This window comes from Salmo trutta, chromosome 16 (genome assembly GCF_901001165.1).
Source record: "Salmo trutta chromosome 16, fSalTru1.1, whole genome shotgun sequence".
In the NCBI taxonomy this organism is placed as follows: Eukaryota; Metazoa; Chordata; class Actinopteri; order Salmoniformes; family Salmonidae; genus Salmo; species Salmo trutta.
This window is the reverse complement of record NC_042972.1, coordinates 39,440,830-39,463,187: the sequence shown is the minus strand read 5'-3', so window position 1 is coordinate 39,463,187 and position 22,358 is coordinate 39,440,830. Positions and strand designations below refer to the sequence as shown.

The 22,358-nt window shown below is 43.9% G+C and overlaps 1 protein-coding gene across 4 annotated transcripts in view; it reads left to right on the top strand.

Annotated features, from left to right (window-relative positions):
* The window catches only part of LOC115150745 (membrane-associated guanylate kinase, WW and PDZ domain-containing protein 3), a 145,695-nt gene extending 135,935 nt beyond the window's left edge, over positions 1-9,760 (top strand). For 2 of the 4 annotated variants that reach the window (XM_029694350.1, XM_029694349.1), the window contains exons 15-21: positions 212-397; positions 2,249-2,434; positions 2,578-2,674; positions 2,876-2,981; positions 3,227-3,364; positions 3,766-3,904; positions 6,428-9,760. In XM_029694350.1, the coding sequence (XP_029550210.1) occupies positions 212-397; positions 2,249-2,434; positions 2,578-2,674; positions 2,876-2,981; positions 3,227-3,364; positions 3,766-3,904; positions 6,428-7,479 (1,904 nt within the window). In that variant the 3' untranslated portion in view covers positions 7,480-9,760. The other 2 variants (XM_029694351.1, XM_029694352.1) reach the window with 2 other exon arrangements.
* The last annotated feature ends 12,598 nt before the right edge of the window (positions 9,761-22,358 follow it).

The window sequence follows — 22,358 nt, the reverse complement described above, 5'->3', positions numbered from 1 at the left end:
TCTGGAACCTCTACACCTTGGTCACTAACACACACACACTTGCATAAACACTTGCACACGCACACACACACACACACACACACACACACACACACACACACACACACACACACACACACACACACACACACACACACACACACACACACACACACACACACACACACGTTTGATACTACTCTTCAGTCTATACTCTCCATGTGTTTTTCAGATATGACTGAGGAGGAGGCAGGGCTCCACATGGCTCCAGTGTTGGTGAACGGCTCCCCCAGACTCCCTCGTATGCAGATGCCCAGCGTGCTGGACCACGAGTCCTTCGACATCACCCTCCACCGCAAGGACAGTGAGGGCTTCGGCTTCGTCATCCTCACCTCTAAGAGCAAGCCCCCGCTAGGAGGTGAGAATTGATTCGATGCCTAGCACCCCACTGCTTATCCCAGACACAACCAAACACACACCAGTCTCCTACAGTTCAAGCTAGACCAAGCCATTACAAATAATATAGCATCATATCACCAAAAGTATGGGAACAGAGTTTAAAGGAAAAAAGAGTATTACTCCTTTACTAATGAGTAATTGAGTCCCTCACAGACCTATTGTACACTGCTCAAAAAAATAAAGGGAACACTTAAACAACACAATGTAACTCCAAGTCAATCACACTTCTGTGAAATAGAACTGTCCACTTAGGAAGCAACACTGATTGACAATACATTTCACATGCTGTTGTGCAAATGGAATAGACAACAGGTGGAAATTATAGGCAATAAGCAAGACACCCCAAATAAAGGAGTGGTTCTGCAGGTGGAGACCACAGACCACTTCTCAGTTCCTATGCTTCCTGGCTGATGTTTTGGTCACTTTTGAATGCTGGCGGTGCTTTCACTCTAGTGGTAGCATGAGACGGAGTCTAAAACCCACACAAGTGGCTCAGGTAGCGCAGCTAATTCAGGATGGCACATCAATGTGAGCTGTGGCAAGAAGGTTTGCTCTGTCTGTCAGCGTAGTGTCCAGAGCATGGAGGCGCTACCAGGAGACAGGCCAGTACATTAGGAGACATGGAGGAGGCCGTAGGAGGGCAACAACCCAGCAGCAGGACCGCTACCTCCGCCTTTGTGCAAGGAGGAGCAGGAGGAGCACTGCCAGAGCCCTGCAAAATGACCTACAGCAGGCCACAAATGTGCATGTGTCTGCTCAAACGGTCAGAAACAGACTCCATGAGGGTGGTATGAGGGCCCGACGTCCACAGGTGGGGGTTGTGCTTACAGCCCAACACCGTGCAGGACGTTTGGCATTTGCCAGAGAACACCAAGATTGGCAAATTCGCCACTGGCGCCCTGTGCTCTTCACAGATGAAAGCAGGTTCACACTGAGCACATGTGACAGACGTGACAGAGTCTGGAGACGCTGTGGAGAACGTTCTGCTGCCTGCAACATCCTCCAGCATGACCGGTTTGGCGGTGGGTCAGTCATGGTGTGGGGTGGCATTTCTTTGGGGGGCCGCACAGCCCTCCATGTGCTCGCCAGAGGTAGCCTGACTGCCATTAGGTACCGAGATGAGATCCTCAGACCCCTTGTGAGACCATATGCTGGTGCGGTTGGCCCTGGGTTCCTCCTAATGCAAGACAATGCTAGACCTCATGTGGCTGGAGTGTGTCAGCAGTTCCTGCAAGAGGAAGGCATTGATGCTATGGACTGGCCCGCCCGTTCCCCAGACCTGAATCCAATTGAGCACATCTGGGACATCATGTCTCGCTCCATCCACCAACGCCACGTTGCACCACAGACTGTCCAGGAGTTGGCGGATGCTTTAGTCCAGGTCTGGGAGGAGATCCCTCAGGAGACCATCCGCCACCTCATCAGGAGCATGCTCAGGCGTTGTAGGGAGGTCATACAGGCACGTGGAGGCCACACACACTACTGAGCCTCATTTTGACTTGTTTTAAGGACATTACATCAAAGTTGGATCAGCCTGTATTGTGGTTTTCCACTTTAATTTTGAGTGTGACTCCAAATCCAGACCTCCATGGGTTGATAAATTGGATTTCCATTGATTATTTTTGTGTGATTTTGTTGTCAGCACATTCAACTATGTAAAGAAAAAAGTATTTAATAAGATTACTTATTTCATTCAGATCTAGGATGTGTTGTTTAAGTGTTCCCTTTATTTTTTTGAGCAGTATATATGTCTGACTGAATCCATCGGGTGGGATGGGTGTGTTATCATCAGACATCTCTCTCTTTGCAGTGATTCCTCATAAGATCGGACGCATCATCGAAGGCAGCCCCACTGACCGCTGTGGCCTGCTGAACGTGGGCGACCGCATCTCAGCGGTCAACGGGCGGTCCATCGTGGGCCTATCTCACAATGACATTGTTCAGCTAATCAAGGATGCTGGCAATGCTGTCACCCTCACCGTGGTCCCTGAGGATGGTAAGCGTCACCAGTAGTATCACCCATGAGATGGGACTATGTTGGTCTCCCTTGTATTCCCAGTCATATACCTACTACTGTTTAGGATGGTTGATTTGTGTTTGTGTCCTCATAATGGTGCGACTTGTATTTGTGTGTTCTAGAATACAAGGGTCCTCCCTCTGGAGCCAGCTCAGCCAAGCAGAGCCCTGCCCTTCAGCACAGAGCTATGGGTCAGAGGTCAGCCATGCAGGAAGAGCAGTAAGTCCCTGATCTTACTCATTAGTACACCAAAACATGGAATAAAACCCTGCTTCAGCATTTAGCAGAACAACCCAGAGACTTATGTCTGAATGATTGATTAAAATTGCTTTGTTCTCTGTGCCCCCCTTCAGAGACACTGCTGTGCATTATTGAAGATATACATATAGTAGTGTGACTGAATGCTGTTGTCTGTTCTAGTTATAACCTAGATCTGGAGGAGAAAAGGGAGGGAGTCACCTGGGCCGACTACAAAACTCTGCCTCTGAGCGAACAGGGAACAATGTGTGTTACAGGCCCCAAACAGGCAAGGCTCATTTCGTTATTTCTGTCATTGTTTGTGTACAGTGTTTAGGGATTTTACATGAATTAAATTGACACGACTCAGAAAAAACATCACTATAACTTACAGCTTAAGTTGTGTGTGTGTGTGTATAATGTGTGTGTGTCTGTGTGTGTGGTTGTTTGTGTGTGTGTGTACTTACATGCATGCGTGCGTGTGTGTGGATGCTTGCGTGCGTGTATGTGTGTGTGTACGCATGCGCCATGCAGGGCTGCATCACGGTGGAGCTGGACCGGGGATCCCGGGGTTTTGGCTTCAGTCTGAGGGGAGGGACTGAGTACAACATGGGCCTGTACATCCTGAGACTGGCTGAGGAGGGGCCTGCTCTGCTGGACGGGAGAATCCACGTAAGTCTGACCCCTGGTGCCATAGGAAATATCCACACACATTGCTGTTTGCGTTATTCAATATCATCATGTCTTACAACAGACTAATTACATGTGTAATAACATGTCTTGAATAATAACATGTCTAATAACATGGCTTGTTGCCTTTGGGGATTTGATCATCTAAATGTGTGATGTTTGTGTATGTATATCGAAATGTAATGTTTGTGTATGTATGTAGGGCGGCAGGTAGCCTAGCGGTTAAGAGTGTTCGGTCAGTAAGTATCCGAAAGGTCGCTGGTTGGAATCCTCCAGCCGGCTAGGTGAAAAATCTATCGATATGCTCGAAAACTCGAATGCTCCTGTAAGTCGCACTGGATAAGAGCGTCTGCTAAATGACTAAAATGTAAATGTATGTGCAGGTGGGAGATCAGATAGTGGAGATCAATGGAGAGCCGACCCAGGGCATCACCCATACCCGCGCCATCGAGCTGATCCAGGCTGGGGGCAGCAAAGTGCAGCTCCTGTTAAGGCCAGGGCAGGGTCTGGTACAAGACAACAGTAAGTACACAGAAGTCTAGATCTACAAGATAAGATAGACCTTTTTTGTGGTATGAGATGTAGAATGTTTGAACATGTTTGTTGATGCATGTTATAACATGTTGGTAGCATTTAACAAGGGTGTGCTAATTAACATGCTGATGCAGCAATGCTATGTACACACATAACAGGGATAGCTAAATCCTTAAGTAAACTACTTTGTTAATTCATGTAACCTCTTAGATGTTAAGTCCCCCATATGGGGGACATACTTTGAGCGGTACTGGACTGGTTCCGACTGATATTTTGGTGTACAAAGTGCTCTGTGAACAAACAAAGTAGGGTCCCATGCCTTTTAGTGCCAGAAAGCCCCATCAGTCTGCTCTCCTCTTCCACTCTCTCAACGGAGCTGACTTGAAGTGTCAGGTTTCACACCCTACATTTGCATAGGGAGTGACGTGTCACATTTTCTGGCCTATCCAGACAAATAATCGATTTACACTTCCTCTGAGCAAGTGAGCCCATTCTGGGAGCATATGAATGGTGGCAGTCTAGCGGATCCAGCAATTGTGGTTTCATCTCACTGTGATATGCAGAGCTCTCAACATGGAAAAAATACTAAAACATTTCATAGAATTAAAACAATACAACTTTCTCTTTGTCACAGACAGACTAAACACTTCATGCTTAAAGTTGAAGGTGTAATGAATCTGCACACCTTTGAATGGTGTCTCTGCGCCTCTCATTGGACGTGTAAGAGAAACGTATCTTTCGACAGTTAAATGAAATTGTGCCAATATTGTGCTGTCACTAAGTATGATCATATTTATTTTACAGTTATAAGAAATGTGAAATCTTATAGTAAGTCGTTTATAATTCGATTTGTACTATATTTAGAAAGCATTTCAGTCATTTCAGGCCCTTTTGCCCCACTTTTGTTGAATCTGAAAAAATCTAAGGATTTTTCATATTTTCATAATATTTGTACTATGCATTTGAGCTTATGTCCACAAAAGTGTGTACATCTCAGCAATTTATAACTATTTTTTACAGAAAGGTGAGTTCTAGACTTTTCTAAAACTATGCAACATGACCAGTTGTAATGTATGGCCATCTCATGAAAAATAATTTAGTTTGGGTATGTATATTTAGGCAGAAATCTACATTTGCCCTATCATAAAGGCCCAGTGCAGTCAAACATTAGATTTTTCTGCATTTTATACATATTTCCACACTATGAGGTTGGAATAATACTGTGAAATTGTGAAATTGATGATAAGTGTAAGGGCTGAAATTTCAGCCTGTTTTGGTGGGATGGAGTTTTAGCCTGCCTGGTGACATTACCCATATGATAAATTTGTTAATAGAACAATAATAATCGTTTTCAGTTTTTCCCTCCCCACTCAGACCACTCCCAGACAGTCCTAGCACAATTATTTATTGAGAAATTGAGAAATGGCCAAGAAGCTATTTTTGTTCTTTTTTGATCATTTTAATTTCAAACAATCACAGTAAGGTACTTCATTGTTACCCAGAAATTATTTCATATTGAGATAAAAAAAAAAATACGTTGCATTGGACCTTTAAAGGAGAAGTTTGCTTTTTTACAAAGATATTTTTATTTTTCAAGTTTTATTAGTGGTTTGTACGGGATACGCATGGCATACATCGTCCAAAGAAATTCTTACTTTCAACAATAAGAAATAGTAGGTCTTTAGATGTTGTACACATGAAATTGTGTCATACCAAACTTTATCCGGAACTTTATATTCCATTTTGAGTGACTCGAGCTGTTTCCCCTATCCAGCTGTTCCATTCTCCGTGTAGCCTGCTGCTAGAATGGACAGAGAAGTACGCTCAAGTTGCCACGAAATGGAATATAACGTTCCAGATAAAGTTCGGAATGACACAATTTCATGTTCTTAAGACCGGCATCACTCAACTGAGAGCTTTTCAATTTCTGAAAGGACATATTTAAGTGTTTTTTAGCCTTTGTTCATGTTTTTTTGGAGTCCCCGTACTGTACAACCAGGATGAGGAAGTGAATCACTGGTTTGGTAAGTTTCTAAAAATCAAGTGAAATCACATGAAAAAAAATTGGGCCCTCCTATAACATTCCATTTAATTAAATTTTTTTTTAGATTTGGTTGTAAAAAAGCAAAATTCTCTGTTAATGTGAAATGTTACCCAAATTGAGTGCCTGTATTGGGGATGCTGGTTTCATGAGTGGAGTCCTCTACTGTCTACTGTATAACTGCTTACTCTTGGCACTTCCTCTCTTCCCCCTGCTGCAGGTGATAACGTCCCCTCTACTATGTGCTACTACTCAAACGAGCACCACCACTAACCACTTCATTGCTTTTACTGGCCTGTCCTCTTTTACCTTGGTAATTCCATTCTCATTTCCTTCTTGCTTCCTCCTTTCATCTGTCTACACTAGAAAATCAGAATTCTGCTCTTGTACGTTACTTGTTACTATCATGATGATCTGTGAGCCTCTCTCTATATATTTTACATCTGTGTAATAACATATTTTACTTCTAGGTAAGTTGGATCCAACCGTCACTTCACCCACACGTTTTCCTAGAGAGGCGCTTGTCTCCGAAACATCCCTCCTCTCTTCTCCGTTCTCCATCTGCAGCTCCGTCTCAGGTTCCTACCCTTTCATCAGTGAGACCCCTGACTGGAACTTCCTGTCTCCCCAAACACCCCACCCCCAGACCAGCAGGGGCACTGGTTCAGTGAAGTGGAATGGGGAGCGGGCAGACAGGCAGGCAGACAGGCTCTCTCCCATCACCCCTGAGCAGATCAACCTCTGTAAGGTCAAACCAGGTCATACCAGGTCTAAAGGCTCCAAGGAGTCCAGCAGCCCCCAAAAAACAGGTGAAACATTCAAAGAGCACTCACACAGCCCCAAAAAGGCTGAGAGGAAGACCCAGGAAGCAGTGACAAGCAAGGACAGGAAGGCTTACCCTCAGAAAGGAAGTCGGTCACCCAGCCCCAGAAAGTTCCCTCGAGAAGGACACGAAGTCTTGAGCCAGCCACACACAAAGAAACAGCAGGTACAGCAGAGCACATCAAAGGACCTTTCCAGCAAGGAGTCCTTTGAGAAAAACAATAACTGCAAAAGGGGGGATTCAAAGGGCAGGAAAAGCATACATCAGAGAGAGGGGGGAGGGGGAACTACCAAGGATGCCCATGAGCAGGCCAGTATTCGAAAGAGGGTTGGGACAGAGGGAGGACATCACAGGCCAACTCCTCTAGAGACGGGGGCAAGGAGAGATATTCTGAGAGATGGGGAAAGGGAAAAGGAAAAACGCAAAGAGGAGAAAAGGAAAAAAGACACAGGAGCTTCCTCAAAAGAGGAAAAGACTATAAAAGATTTTGGAGCATATACAACAGAGGAAAGCAGTAGAAAATACTCTGTGTTATCCCCAACAGAGGAGAGGATCAGAAAAGACACAGGGGCCTCCCCAAATGACGTTCAGGAGGATGCTCAGAGCCAAAAGGGTCATATTAGCCCTGGCCCCTGGAAAGTGCCCAGCTCAGCCAGAATCCTCTCCCAGGCTGAGGTGCTGCGTGACCTCACTTGCTGATACAGTATGGATAACACTGTGTTGACACATAATCACACAGACTTGAGCTGTACCACAACATGCTGTATATTGTTGGTCAGTTTTTTTCTCAGATGAGAGGGATGGACGAGGAATCACAACATTATTGGCCATGTGTCATGTCCAGCTGTGTCCCTTAAGAGGTCTTTTTTAACCTCTATTGGCCTTTGACATTGTGAATGGCATGTGTCGCCAATGCTGTCAGCTCACTTCCTCTCTTCCTGCCTTGTGTGCTGCTTCAGACATCTCTGATTGGGGCTGTATGCATGTTTGGCATGTTCAGGGCCCTGCCAGTCAGCGACACTTGAAAAATGTGATCATGTGCCAATTCTGGGACGTCTTGTTGAATGACTACTAACCATGCCTCACCCATCACAATGCAATTAGTATCCCATATGCATCCAAGGAGAAAGGTCTCTAACCCACTCAAAGGGTGGCTGTCAGTAAGAGTTGTATTTTCATGTTGGATATCTACAGCAAGGGCCTTGGGACTGGCCATTTGACATGGCACTCTTTTTCCAGGGGATTTTCTCAACTGCATGCAGTCCATATGTTTGTTTATTGCACGTATTTTCCACTCCACTGAGGATGATCCTTTCTCCTGATGTGCAAATACCGTTCTGACCTGAACACCATGTAGAGATTTCAGACTTTATTCAGAAAGCATTAGCTTTACCAAGGATTCTAGACTGTTCTAAGACATGATTCCTGAATACAGAATATATCATTACAAAAGACCAGAAACTTGTGGTTTGAGATATTGTTCATCATGTGTATGATATTGTTTACCATGTTTATGATAATCTGTGTAACTTATTGAAATTATATATATATATATATATATATATATATATATATATATATATATATACACACACTCACACACACACACACACACACACACACACACACACTGTTTGTAGCCATACTGAGCCATTCCATGTTTTGATATAGAGTACAAAGGTTCATCCTGCACCATCCTTTCTAATGCATTTTACTGATAGCAGCTGCCATGGGTCTTCATCGTTCATGAAATATATACAGTACAGTAGCTACTACATGCAGATTGCCATATGTGTCTGAAGTTGCCATTGCTCCAAATGTGTTATATTGTGGAAATACTGTATATGTGAACATCGTAATTCTTTACGGAAACTAACATTGAAGTGTTTACCAATATGAATTCCATTGCACTACACCTTTACTTGTAGGATTACAATATGACCAATTTTGTTTATTTTCTGAGAATCTTGATTCCTTTGACAATAACCATTTGGGATGCCTAACATTGTTGCCATTGTAATACAGTGCCAATAGCACCGATTTTGATAAATAACTACGTTTTACTGTTGATGGCCAATATCATAATTTCAAATAGTTTTTCTGCAATTAATTTTAGCATGTGATTGTGTTAAACACCAGAGTAGGCTAGGTATGGCTGCATTCAGACAGAAATATAATATCTGTCAACAACTGATTGAGTATATTGTTTTTGTATGGGGGTCAAACATTGTCGGACAACGGAGTGGACATAAGTTGTCAAAAGTTGTCCGTCCAGGCGCTAAAGCAGTTTGGATCAAGACATGTTTATAACTGAGCTCAGGGAATGCACTAAAGTAGCAAATGATGACATGTGATAAAGTTAAGATTTCACAGAGTCAGAATTGACCGGATATCAACAGTGCTCTGAATTTGGTCCAGTGTGTAATGATAGAGTGGATTTTTCTATACAGTAAGCACAGACTCTGAAGGTCCAGGCCGCTGATAGGACATACTGTGTACATTATGAGCCAACCAGTGGCGTTTTTTGTGCAATAGATTGTTGGTTGAATGAATGAGCACGCTCAACCTCCAGTGTTTCTTGAAGCTGCTAGTAGCAAGTACATGTTACAAACCAGAAATAGTTCATTAATGACTCGTACTTACGTATTCTGCACCGTTGTATGCCCCCTCATATTCATTTATACCCAGTCTCATGTCTTGTCTCTGTATCATATTGTGGCCTTGCATTGCTTTAATAGAAAAAGGAATCCTTGTTGTCTTTCTACATTATGTGGGTACAGTAGTTGTAAATGTTTATATATTGTACAGCACCTTTATAAATATTCGCTGAGTGCTCTTTCGGGAAGAAAATAGAGATATATAAATTGCTCCATTATTTTTTTATGTAAGAAAAATAAGATTCTAAGTAGTTTAAAAGAAAATGACCTTGACATGGTGTTCTGTTTATGCACTGAAAAAATAAAGTTTTACTGAAAACATGTATTGTAATGGACTGGTCCATCCATAGTAAATCTACCAGTGCTCTTTGGCTCTATAATTGTGACTTTTTAAGTTAATTTATCACCCCTGACTAAAACTGTACATCCTACGATTCAGCATACTGCTCCATCATATTTCAAAGGAGGTTTCACAGGCTGCTGTTACCATGGTGGCAGAGCTCCAGTTGTCATGGCAGCCGACAGCCTTGACGCTGTGACTGGAGAAGAGCTAGGCTGCCTATCTGCCTTGTGCCGCGGAGAGAGCTCAAAGGAAGCTCACGCAAGGACTGTGTCCAGTTCATCACCAGGGTTCAGTCTGAAAGGGCTGGCTGCATGCTTCAGGAGGATTTTCATGACTATCCGGCCTCACAGAGATTCATACATTAAAGGAGAATGGAGTATCAGGATTATTTGTCTCTCTAATATATAATCATATCACATTAAAGGTAGAATTCTTAATTGCTACATACACATTCGGGCGGCGTTCAGCGATCAATGTCACCGGCTTTCTAGCCATCTCCGCTCCATTTCTCATATGTCCATTTGTTTTGTCTTGTCTTGTTCTATACACACCTGGTTTTCATTCAATAATCACACTGCATGTATTTAGTCCTCTGTTCCCCTCCATGTCTTTGTGTGTAATTGTTGTGTTACGTGGTTATTGTTACGCACCAGACTGGGTTTTCATGTTTCCGTGTTTTTTGCACACGGTTTGTTTGTTTTGTATTACAGTGTCTTGTATTGAACATTTATCACGCCTTACACTTTTGCCTTGTGGGCTGGGGGTTTTCAAGAAGCTGCATTCTTCTGTTATTTTCTCTACTGCCATAATAAAGTGTGGGCTTGTTCAGAACCCAAAATATAAGCTGTTTTACTCCAATATTTGTAAACATTGTAAATGTAAACAAACACTGTATAGCCTCAAAACATGGTTAAAACTACAATGTTGATATATAATATTGAATTCATAACTCTGCCTATGAATTTTAGCGTGATTACATTTCTACGGGACCTCCCTCAGCTTTTTACCAAACCCCATTTAATATGACCACTTTGTTATTGTTTCAATTAACCGACATCCACATAGTGGTTCTTTTGGTGGTGTAAAGCGGACATTGCCATTGGCTGCACGTAGTCGCATTAAGAAAAATTCCATGCAGCCTTGTTCACAAGTTTGAACACTCGAATGTGATGTAATCTACATCTTGATTAGGCCGATAAAAATGTTTTAGTCATTATTTCTATATAGCCTACACGTTCTCGTAATGAACTTCTAACACAAGTGGGACGGATGTGGCTTTGTGACAATGATCAAGAGGGGCTACTCACCGATTTGACAGCTCCAATGCAGTTACAGCTTATGACGGCTCAATCGGAAATGATCTTGGAATTTCTACAACGTAATCTGTAATGCTTCAGATTTATAGATTGAATAGAGCCCTAGGCTTAAGGATTCTAGCTTTAAAGTGGCAATCCACAGTTTAAACAATAACAAGACTCATCGTCGGAGCAGAAGGAAGATGGTGGATGGCGATATGACGCGAGGCAGAAAGAAGGGTGCGAGGTTCAAACCCAAACCAACATCTGCAAAATACAAGCTGAGTACTTTCTCCTTTGAGTCAAGTACAGGAGAAATTATGTTACACTGCTGAAATGTTACACTGCTGAAAACATGTTACACTGCTGAAAACCCTGAGAAGTAGACGGATAGTCAGCTCTCAGAAATTGAACCTGACAGAAGTGAAGAGGAAGAACCTGCGCTTCCGAGCCTCACCCCAATGATCAGGAAAATGCCCAAGATGACTCTGGCCCAGTGGGAGTACGTTTCGTGGAGAAAGTGTATCCATGCCTTTTGGCCAACCTGTTTGTGGTATCAGGCTGGGTGAAGGAGTTGGGCTCTGTCAACTTGGTCAAAGTATCCAGAAGTGAACTTGTGTTAATTTTTTATGTGTCTGCTGACCAGAGGGTGAAGGCACTACACATTTCGCGACTTGGGACAAGAGCTGTGTCCTGCTTTGCTCTCCGGAAGTGAGAGCCGCTGAAAGGAGTGATAACCAGAGTGGCATTGAGTGTTGAGGTGGATCAACTGAAGTTGAGGTAACCCTGTGTCTCTGATGCATGCCGTTTGGTGCAACGCAGACCCGGTGGCAAGCGCGAGACTGAGGAGACCCTGTCTGTTTTGATGCAAAGTGTTTGCCGGAAAAATTCATGCTAGGGTACATAAGTTATCCCGTGAGAGCTTTTGTTCTGAACCCACTACAGGTGCCAAGTTCAGGTGCCAAGTTTATGGTCATGTTTCAGCAGTATGTAGGAGGGAGATTCCGAGGTGTGAGAAATGTGCAGGAGCATGGGACAAAAGAGTGCATAGTTTCAGTGGAAAATATTGCTGGAGATCAGAAAAATCCTGTGCGAGTGAGACAGGTTGGAGTTTTCAGGGTAAGAACAGTGCAGAAAGTGTCATGCTGAGGCAGTGAGGAAAGTAAAGGATGGTGGGCAAAGGGTGAGGGAGCCTGAGAGGATCCCTGTGAATAGTAGGACAGTACAGAGTGACTTTAGTAAGGTTGGCTTCTTGGCATTTATTGCTATGGTCATTCATTTATTGCACAGATGGAAAGGAAATCCCAAAAGATTGAATCGATAGTAGCAGTAGAGAAGTTTTGGGTGTCAGAGATTTTAGTGCAGAAGAACTACAGGGGGTTTTGAGAGAAGGGGTTCCAGCTTCCCAGGGCGATGGCCTGGTATAGGATCAGTTAGAGCCAAAGTAGATGGGAAAGGGTGGTGGGGTGTGTTGGAGGATATTGATATACATACAGTTGAAGTCGGAAGTTTACATACACTTAGGTTGAAGTCATTAAAACTCATTTTTCAACCACTCCACAAATGTATTGTTAACAAACTATAGTTTTGGCAAGTCGGTTAGGACATCTACTGTGTGCATGACAAGTAATTTTTCCAATGATTGTTTATAGACAGATTATTTCACTTAATTCACTGTATCACAATTCCAGTGGGTCAGAAGTTTACATACGTTAAGTTGACTGTGCCTTTAAACAGCTTGGAAAATTACAGAAAATTATGTCATGGCTTTAGAAGCTTCTGATAGGCTAATTGACATCATTTGAGTCAATTGGAGGTGTACCTGTGGATGTATTTCAAGTCCTATCTTCAAACTCAGTGCCTCGTTGCTTGACATCATGGGAAAATCAAAAGAAATCAGCCAAGACCTCAGAAAGAATATTGTAGACCTCCACAAGTCTGGTTCATCCTTGGGAGCAATTTCCAAACGCCTGAAGGTACCACGTTCATCTGTATAAACAATAGTACGCAAGTATAAACACCATAGGACCAAGCTGCCGTCATGTGACAGATGTGACAGAGTCTGGAGACGCCGTGGAGAATGTTCTGCTGCCTGCAACATCCTCCAGCATGACCGGTTTGGCGGTGGGTCAGTCATGGTGTGGGGTGGCATTTCTTTGGGGGGCCGCACAGCCCTCCATGTGCTCGCCAGAGGTGGCCTGACTGCCATTAGGTACCGAGATGAGATCCTCAGACCCCTTGTGAGACCATATGCTGGTGCGGTTGGCCCTGGGTTCCTCCTAATGCAAGACAATGCTAGAAATTTACATTTACGTCATTTAGCAGACGCTCTTATCCAGAGCGACTTACAAATTGGTGCATTCACCTTATGATATCCAGTGGAACAACCACTTTACAATAGTACATCTATATCTTTTTTGGGGAGGGGAGGGTGGGTGGGGGGGTTAGAAAGATTACTTAATCCTATCCCCGGTATTCCTTAAAGAGGTGGGGATTCAGGTGTCTCCGGAAGGTGGTGATTGACTCCACTGTCCTGGCGTCGTGAGGGAGCTTGTTCCACCATTGGGGTGCCAGAGCAGCGAAAATGTGGCTGGAGTGTGTCAGCAGTTCCTGCAAGAGGAAGGCATTGATGCTATGGACTGGCCCGCCCGTTCCCCAGACCTGAATCCAATTGAGAACATCTGGGACATCATGTCTCGCTCCATCCACCAACGCCACGTTGCACCAGCCTCATTTTGACTTTTTTTAAGGACATTACATCAAAGTTGGATCAGCCTGTAGTGTGGTTTTCCACTTTAATTTTGAGTGTGACTCCAAATCCAGACCTCCATGGGTTGATAAATTGGATTTCCATTGATTATTTTTGTGTGATTTTGTTGTCAGCACATTCAACTATGTAATGAAGAAAGTATTTAATAAGATTATTTCATTAATTCAGATCTAGGATGTGTTATTTTAGTGTTCCCTTTATTTTTTGGAGCATATATATATATATATATATATGTGTGTACACATACACACTCAGCAAGAAAAGAAACATCCTTTTTCAGGACCCTGTCTTTCAAAGATAATTAATAAAAATCCAAATAACTTCACAGATCTTCATTGTAAAAGTTTTAAACACTGTTTCCCATGCTTGTTCAATGAATATAAACAATTAATGAACATGCACCTGTGGAGCGGTCATTAAGACACTAACAGCTTAGAGACAGCTTAGTAGGCAATTAAGGTCACAGTTATGAAAACTTAGGACACTAAAGAGGCCTTTCTACTGACTCTGAAAAACACCAAAACAAAGATGCCCAGGGACCCTGCTCATCTGCGTGAACGTGCCTTAGGCATGCTGCAAGGATGCATGAGGACATCAGATGTGGCCAGTGCAATAAATTGCAATGTGCGTACTGTGAGACACCTAAGACAGCGCTACAGGGAGACAGGACAGACAGCTGATCGTCCTCGCAGTGGCAGACCACGTGTAACAACACCTGCACATGATCGGTACATCCGAACATCACACCTGCAGGACAGGTACAGGATGGCAACAACAACTGCCCAAGTTACACCAGGAACGCACAATCCCTCCATCAGTCCTCAGACTGTCCGCAATAGGCTGAGAGAGGCTGGACTAGACCAGACATCACCGGCAACAATGCCGCGGGCACAAACCCACCGTCGCTGGACCAAACAGGACTGGCAAAAAGTGCTCTTCACTGACGAGTCTCTGTTTTGTCTCACCAGGGGTGATGGTCGGGTTTGCGTTTATTGTCGAAGGAGTGAGCGTTACACCGAGGCCTGTACTCTGGAGCGGGATCGATGTGGATGTGGAGGGTCCGTCATGGTCTGGGGCGGTATGTCACAGCATCATCGGACTGAGCTTGTTGTCATTGCAGGCAATCTCAACGCTGTGCGTTACTGGGAAGACATCCTCCTCCCTCATGTGGTACCCTTCCTGCAGACTCTTCCTAACATGACCCTCCAGCATGACAATGCCACTAGCCATACTGCTCGTTCTGTGCTGGATTTGCTGCAAGACAGGAATGTCAGTGTTCTGCCATGGCCAGCGAAGAGCCCGGATCTCAATCCCATTGAGCACGTCTGGGACCTGTTGGATCGGAGCGTGAGTGCTAGAGCTATTCCCCAAGAAATGTCCGGGAACTTGCAGGTTCCTTAGTGGAAGAGTGGGGTAACATCTCACAGCAAGAACTGGCAAATCTGGTGCAGTCCATGAGGAGAAGATGCACTGCAGTACTTAATGCAGCTGGTGGCCACACCAGATACTGACTATTACTTTTGATTTTGACCCCCCTCTTTGTTCAGGGACACATTATTCCATTGCTGTTAGTCACATGTCTGTGGAACTTGTTCAGTTTGTCTCAGTTGTTGAATCTTCCTTTTTTTAAACATTTTGTTACGTTACTGCAGTATTCTACAATGTATTAAATTGTTTTTTCCCCTCATCTACACACTATTGTAATGCATACTCAGGACGAACAAGGTGTAGAGTCACGCGCAGAGCGCGACAGATGTTTATTAAGCCTTCGCAGAAGGCAAGAATTGTGTTCACAGGCAGGCAATGGTCAAACACAGGTAGGCAGTCAAAAATAAACAATACCTCACAACCATACAAACAGAAAGAACTGAACTAAATAGAGAGCTGATGAGACCAGGTGGGAAACGAACACAGGTGAAATCAATGAACAAAAAATTCAAGACAGGGCTACGTTCCAGAACACAAAGAAACAGGGCTACGTTCCAGAACACAAAGAAACAGGGCTACGTTCAAGAACACAAAGAAACAGGGCTACGTTCAAGAACAAAGAAAAAGAACACAAGGTTGTATAAGAAATGAAAAGCAGAACCTTACAACTATACCCCATAATGACAAAGAAAAACAGGTTTAGATATTTTTGATAATTTATAAAATAAAAAACAGAAATATCACATTTACAAAAGTATTCAGACCCTTTACTCAGTACTTTGTTGAAGCACCTTTGGCAGCGATTACAGCGTTGAGTCTTCTTGGATATGACACTACAAGCTTGGAACACCTGCATTTGAGGAGTTTCTCCCATTCTTCTCCGCAGATCCTCTCAAGCTCTGTCAGGTCGGATGGGGAGCATCGCTGCACAGCTATTTTCAGGTCTCTCCAGAGATGTTTGATCGGGATCAAGTCCGGGTTCTGGCTGGGCCACTGCAAGACATTCAGAGGTTTGTCCCGAAGCCACTGCTGTGTTGTCTTGGCTGTGTGCTTAGGGTTGTTGACCTGTTAGAAGGTGAACCTTCACCCCAGTCTGAGGTCCTGAGTGCTCTGGAGCAGGTTTTTGTCAAGGATGTCTCTGTTCGTTGCTCCGTTAATCTTTCCCTCGATCCTGGCTAGTCTGCCAGTCCCTGCCGCTGAAAAACATCCCCACAGCATGATGCTGCCACCACCATGCTTCACCGTAGGGATGGCGCCAGGTTTCCTCCAGACGTGATTTTTTTGCATTCAGGCCAAAGACTTTAATCTTGGTTTCATCAGACCAGAGAACCTCGTTTCTCACGGTCAGAGTTCTTCAGGTGCCTTTTGGTAAACCCTAAGCGGGCTGTCATGTGCCTTTTACTGAGGAGTGGCTTCCGTCTGGCCACTCTACAATTAAGGCCTGATTGGTGGAGTGCTGCATAGATGGTTGTCCTTCTGGAAGGTTCTCCCATCTCCACAGAGGAACTCTGGAGATCTGTCAGAAGGGCAATCGTGTTCTTGGTCACCTCCCTGACCAAGGCCTTCTCCCCCAATTGCTCAGTTTGGCCGGGCGGCCAGCTCTAGGAAGAGTCTTGGTGGTTCAAAACTTCTTCCATTTAAGAATGATGGAGGCCACTCTGTTCTTGGGGACCTTCAATGCTGCATACATTTTTTAGTACCCTTCCCCAAATCTGTGCCTCTTCACAATCCTGTCTCGGCATTCCTTCGACCTCATGGCTTGGTTTTTGCTCTGACATGCACTGTCAACTGTAGAACATTTTATAGGTCTTCCAAATCATGTCCAATCAATTGAATTTACCACAGGTGGACTCCAAGTTGTAGAAATGTCTCAAGGCTGATCAACGGCAACAGGATGCATCTGAGCTCAATTTTGAGTCTCATAGCAAAGGGTCTGAATACTAATGTACATTTCTGTTTTTAACTTTGAATAAATGTGCGAACATTCATAAAAACCTGTTTTCGCTTTGTCATTATGGGGTATTGTGTGTAGATTGATGAGGATTATTTTATTTTTAATCCCTTTTAGAATAAGGCAGTAAAGTAACAAAATGTGGAAAAAGTTAAAGGGTCTGAATACTTTCTGAATGCACTGTATATAAAACACAGTAAGTTTTTTATTGCACTGGGCCTTTAATGTGTTTCATAACTACTTCTATACTATCTCAATATTTAGACAGTTGGGTTTTTAATAAGGCTTTGCCCAAGTGCACAGTTTCACAACTGATGAACTCATAGGCAGATGATCTCAATAATTAATATCTAAATTAATTAGTTCAACTTCAGTCTTGTGTTGAGAAAGTGATGAGTTTGCACATTGCTGACACGGGGAGTGATTTCAATGCAAAGTAGTTTGGTTATCAGTTCTCTAGCAGAGGGAACTTAATGTCACAGTGGAAGCATAACACAGATTGACGACATCCTCGCTGACTCATTGACCTATTCATATTTACTGGATATGACAGCATTTGAAAGCAATTCAATCATTCACTTTTTAAGATGCTGGTGGAATGAACAATGTACAATATTACTATGTGTGTTGTACATGACATAAATTGCTTTCTATACTATCTGAAAGCAATTTCTGTCATGTACAACACACATAATAAAATTGTACATTGGTCATTCCACCAGCATAACAAGTAAAATATAGTTCCAAAATTGAAATTCCTCATATCACTTGCAGTTAGGTCCACACATCAAATAATCATAATGGTATTGCAGCTATTAACCACTGTCCTCCTCAGCATTCCTGAGTTTAGGAAATCCTAGATTACTCAAACCATTTGGGCAGATGTGAGTTCATTAACACAACAATATCAATGAGTATTAACAGGCCCTGACCTCAGAGCCAGAAAAGGGTGGTGACTTTTTAACAGACTTTCTAACAGGGTATAAGGGCACAGGGCGAGATCAGGGAATATAGGGATTATGAAAATGTGAAAAAGGGACTATCAGCTAGGTTAAAGTATATGGGGAGGGAAGAGACTTTATGACACAATGGAGAGACTGGTACAATGAATAAGTTATTTCAAATAACAGGTTTGCATGTTATGTGGAAAAATATTTTGTATGCTGAAACATTATCTTGACTGTTTACTGCTGAAAATTGGTAACAGTTCCAAATCATATTTCAAGTTTGTCATGTGGCAGCATACCTTTGGGGAAGGTTTATCATTGCCCAGATTATTTTGCTATCGAGCCAACACAAATACCTCATGTGACAAATACCTTATTTGGTATACAGCATGTAGTTCTTTATTCTATTTTTGAGCCAGGTTTCTCGGGCAACTGTAAATGTAAAGAGGACAGCTGTCACCAATCTACTGAGGTTTTAATGAGTTTGGAGTGAATGCCCTTGAAGTTACCCAATAGTCTTTGTGGTAGTGAGGGCCAACCCCACTGAGCTGGGCTTGCCCTCAAGTTACTGTAAACAATGGAATGTTTCCATGAAATGGAACCCACATCTTCAGAGTGACCCCCACCCCAAAAAGGAACTCAGTCCAGCATTCAACTTACTCTCCAAAGCTGTGATGGAAGAATGCACAAGGTGCAATTTCAAAATTGGGTAGTACATAATCAGTTTTCCTCTTTCCATCTCAGTTATTGCATAGAGCTATTTAAAACTTGTCAGAAATTACCAGATCAACTAGCCCATGTCACCTAACGTTTTTTAGCTATTTTTTTTATCCCATAGATTTTGTAGTAATGTTTGAGTCATGCCTTCCCCCGTCAAAGTATAGAATTGCAAGAAAATTTGCTTTAAAATGGCAACATTTTCTCTGCACCCCATGACTAAATGTGTAAAATTGCAGGAAATAAGCATTAAACTTCTAAAATGTTCTGTCTGCCAACAAGAGAGGTGTGAACAGTTTGTGCCCATAGAAATGGCACAACTTTTCTATTTTATCTTAATTTAACTAGGCAAGTCAGTTAAGAACAAATTCTTATTTTCAATGACAGCCTAGTGGGTTAACTGCTTTGTTCAGGGGCAGAATGATAGATTTTTACCTTGTCAGCTCGGGGATTTGATGTAGCAACCTTTCAATTACAAGTCCAACACGCTAACCACCAGGCTACCTGCCACCCCAAGATATGGTGCGAGTGCAGGGGGGTGTGAGCTGTTCCCCAATGCTGGAAGGGGTCCTGAGTGAAAAAGTTTGGGAACCCCTGATCTAGTTAAAGAAGGATCCATATTGTTCAACTTCATGCTAATGAAATGAATTACACAGTTTTTTGTTATCCAACCACTCTTTCAGTTCTCTCATTTTAGAGTGCAGAATGGACAGTGCCAGCCAAATGAGATTTTAAGTGGATGGAAAGGAAATTCAACATGTACACATGAAAAACAAAATTATAAAGCTATACAATTCCCGCTCTTTTTTCTTTTAGAGTGCTATGGAGACACCCATGAGTGTCTCTAATAAATCAGTTTCTGTTTTTAAACACACCCTGTCAGGCAGTGGTGGATTTAGGTATAGGCGACATGGGCAGCATCTTACCAGGGGCACCAAAACATGTGGAATGGTGACATTTGCGCGATCGGTTTTCTATCGCTCATTTGCGCATCACGTCAATGATATCATGTCACCGTGTGGGACTGTGGGTCAATTAACCTTGTCGGAGTGGGCACTCTGATTCTAGTTTTGTCACGCCTGCTCTTGCTCTTCCCATCTGGAGCTTGAGGGCGCCAGGCTCCCCAGCATTACGCACTCCTGCCACCATTATTACACGCACCTACCTTCCCCCGTCACGCACATCAGCGTTTATTGGACTCACCTGGACTCATTCACCTCTGTCATTACCTTCCCTATATCTGTCTGTCCCCTGCTCTGTTCCCCGCTTCAGCATTGATTGTCATATGTCCTTGTATACCCATGTGCTGACGCTGTTCCTGTCTTGGTTCATGTCTGTTCCGATTAAATGTTTGACTCCCCGTACCTGCTTCTCTATTCCAGCGTCGGTCCTTACAGAATGCTGAAGCCACCAAACGAAGCATCGGGGAGTGTTGGCTTTCCAGTTGGTGGTGATGTCGGGTCCGGGGGCCGCCACCGATGGAACTGGGTGTGCCTAAGCCAGCTCGTTGGGCTGTCACGCTTTAGCTGGCTCAAGAGGTTTCTTGACCCGTTTGGCTCGGAAGGCGCACATCCCATGTCAGGCCTCATCCGGATTGTCAGGTTTTTACACCCAGTCAGGCCGCTACACCTCCGCAGGATCCTCGGGCTCCCACGCCTTAGCGGGATCGACAGGCCTTCATGCCTCAGCCGGCTCACCAGGCTCTCACGCCTCTGCCGGTTTGTCGGAATTTAACACCAGCCAGCTTATCCAGCGCCCGTGCCTCGGCCCGGCCCGTCAGGATGGCTCAGGTGGGCCGCCGGGTGGCGCTCCTAGAGGGGAGTATTGTCACGCCTGCTTCCGCTCTTCCTCCCTGGCGCTCGAGGGTGCCAGGCTCCCCAGCATTACGCACTCCTGCCGCCATCATTATGCATACCTGCCTTCCTTATTGGTCACATACAGATGGTTAGCAGATGTTAATGCAAGTGTAGCAAAATACTTGTGCTTCTAGTTCCGACTATGCAGTAAAAATCTAACAAGTAATCTAACAAATTCACAACAACTACCTTATACACACAAATGTGAAGGAATGAATAAGAATATGTACATATAAATATATGGATGAGCGATGGCGTGCGGCATAGGAAAGATTTAGTAGATGGTGTAGAATACAGTATATACATATGAGATGAGTAATGTAGGATATGTAAACATTATTTTAGTGCCATTATTTAAAGTGACACCACTATGTAAACATTATTAAAGTTACACCTTTATTAAGTCTGTTTATTTAAGTAAGCAGAGATTTGAGTCTGTATGTTGGCAGCAGCCACTCAGTGTTAGTAATGGCTGTTTAACAGTCTGATGGCCTTGAGATAGAAGCTGTTTTTCAGTCTCTCAGTCCCACCTTTGATGCACCTGTACTGACCTCGCCTTCTGGATGATAGCGGGGTGAACAGGTAGTGGCTCGGGAGGTTGTTGTCCTTGATGTTCTTTTTGGCCTTCCTGTGACATCAGGTGCTGTAGGTGTCCTGGAGGACAGGTAGTTTGCCCCGGTGATGCGTTGTGCAGACCACACTACCCTCTGGAGGCAAGTCAGTGAAGAACAAATTCTTATTTACAATGATGGCCTAAGAACAGTGGGTTAACTGCCTTGTTCAGGGGCAGAAAAACAGATTTTTACCTTGTCAGCTCAGGGATTCAATCTAGCAACCTTTCGGTTATTGGCCCAATGCTCTAACCACTAGGCTACCTGCCACGGTTGAGGGCAGTTGAGGGCGGTGCAATTGCTGTACCAGGCGATGATACAGCCCGACAGGATGCTCTCGATTGTTTGTGAGTGTTTTAGATGACAAGCCAAATTTCTTCAGCCTCCTGAGGTTGAAGAGGCGCTGTTGCGCCTTCTTCACCATGCTGTCTGTGTGGGTGGACCATTTCAGTTTGTCCGTGATGTGTACGCCGAGGAACTTAAAACTTTCCACCTTCGCCACTACTGTCCCGTCGATGTGGATGGGGCGGGTGCTCCCTCTGCTGTTTCCTGAAGTCCACGATCATCTCCTTTGTTTTGTTGATGTTGAGTGAGAGGTTATTTTTGTGACACCACACACCGAGGGCCCTCACTTCCTCCCTGCAGGCTGGCTTGTTGTTGTTGGTAATCAGGCCTACCACTGTAGTGTCGTCTGCAAACTTGATGATTGAGTTGGAAGCGTGCATGGCCATGCAGTCATGTGTGAAAAGGGAGTACAGGAGAGGGCTAAGAACGCACCCTTGTGAGGCCCCAGTGTTGAGGATCAGTGGAGTGGAGAAGTTGTTTCCTATCTTCACCACCTGGGGGTGGCCCATCAGAAAGTCCAGGACCCAGTTGCACAGGGCGGGGTCGAGTCGCAGGGTCTCGAGCTTAATGATGAGTTTGGAGTGTACTATGGTGTTTAATGCTGAGTTGTAGTCAATGAACAGCATTCTTACATAGGTATTCCTCTTGTCCAGATGGG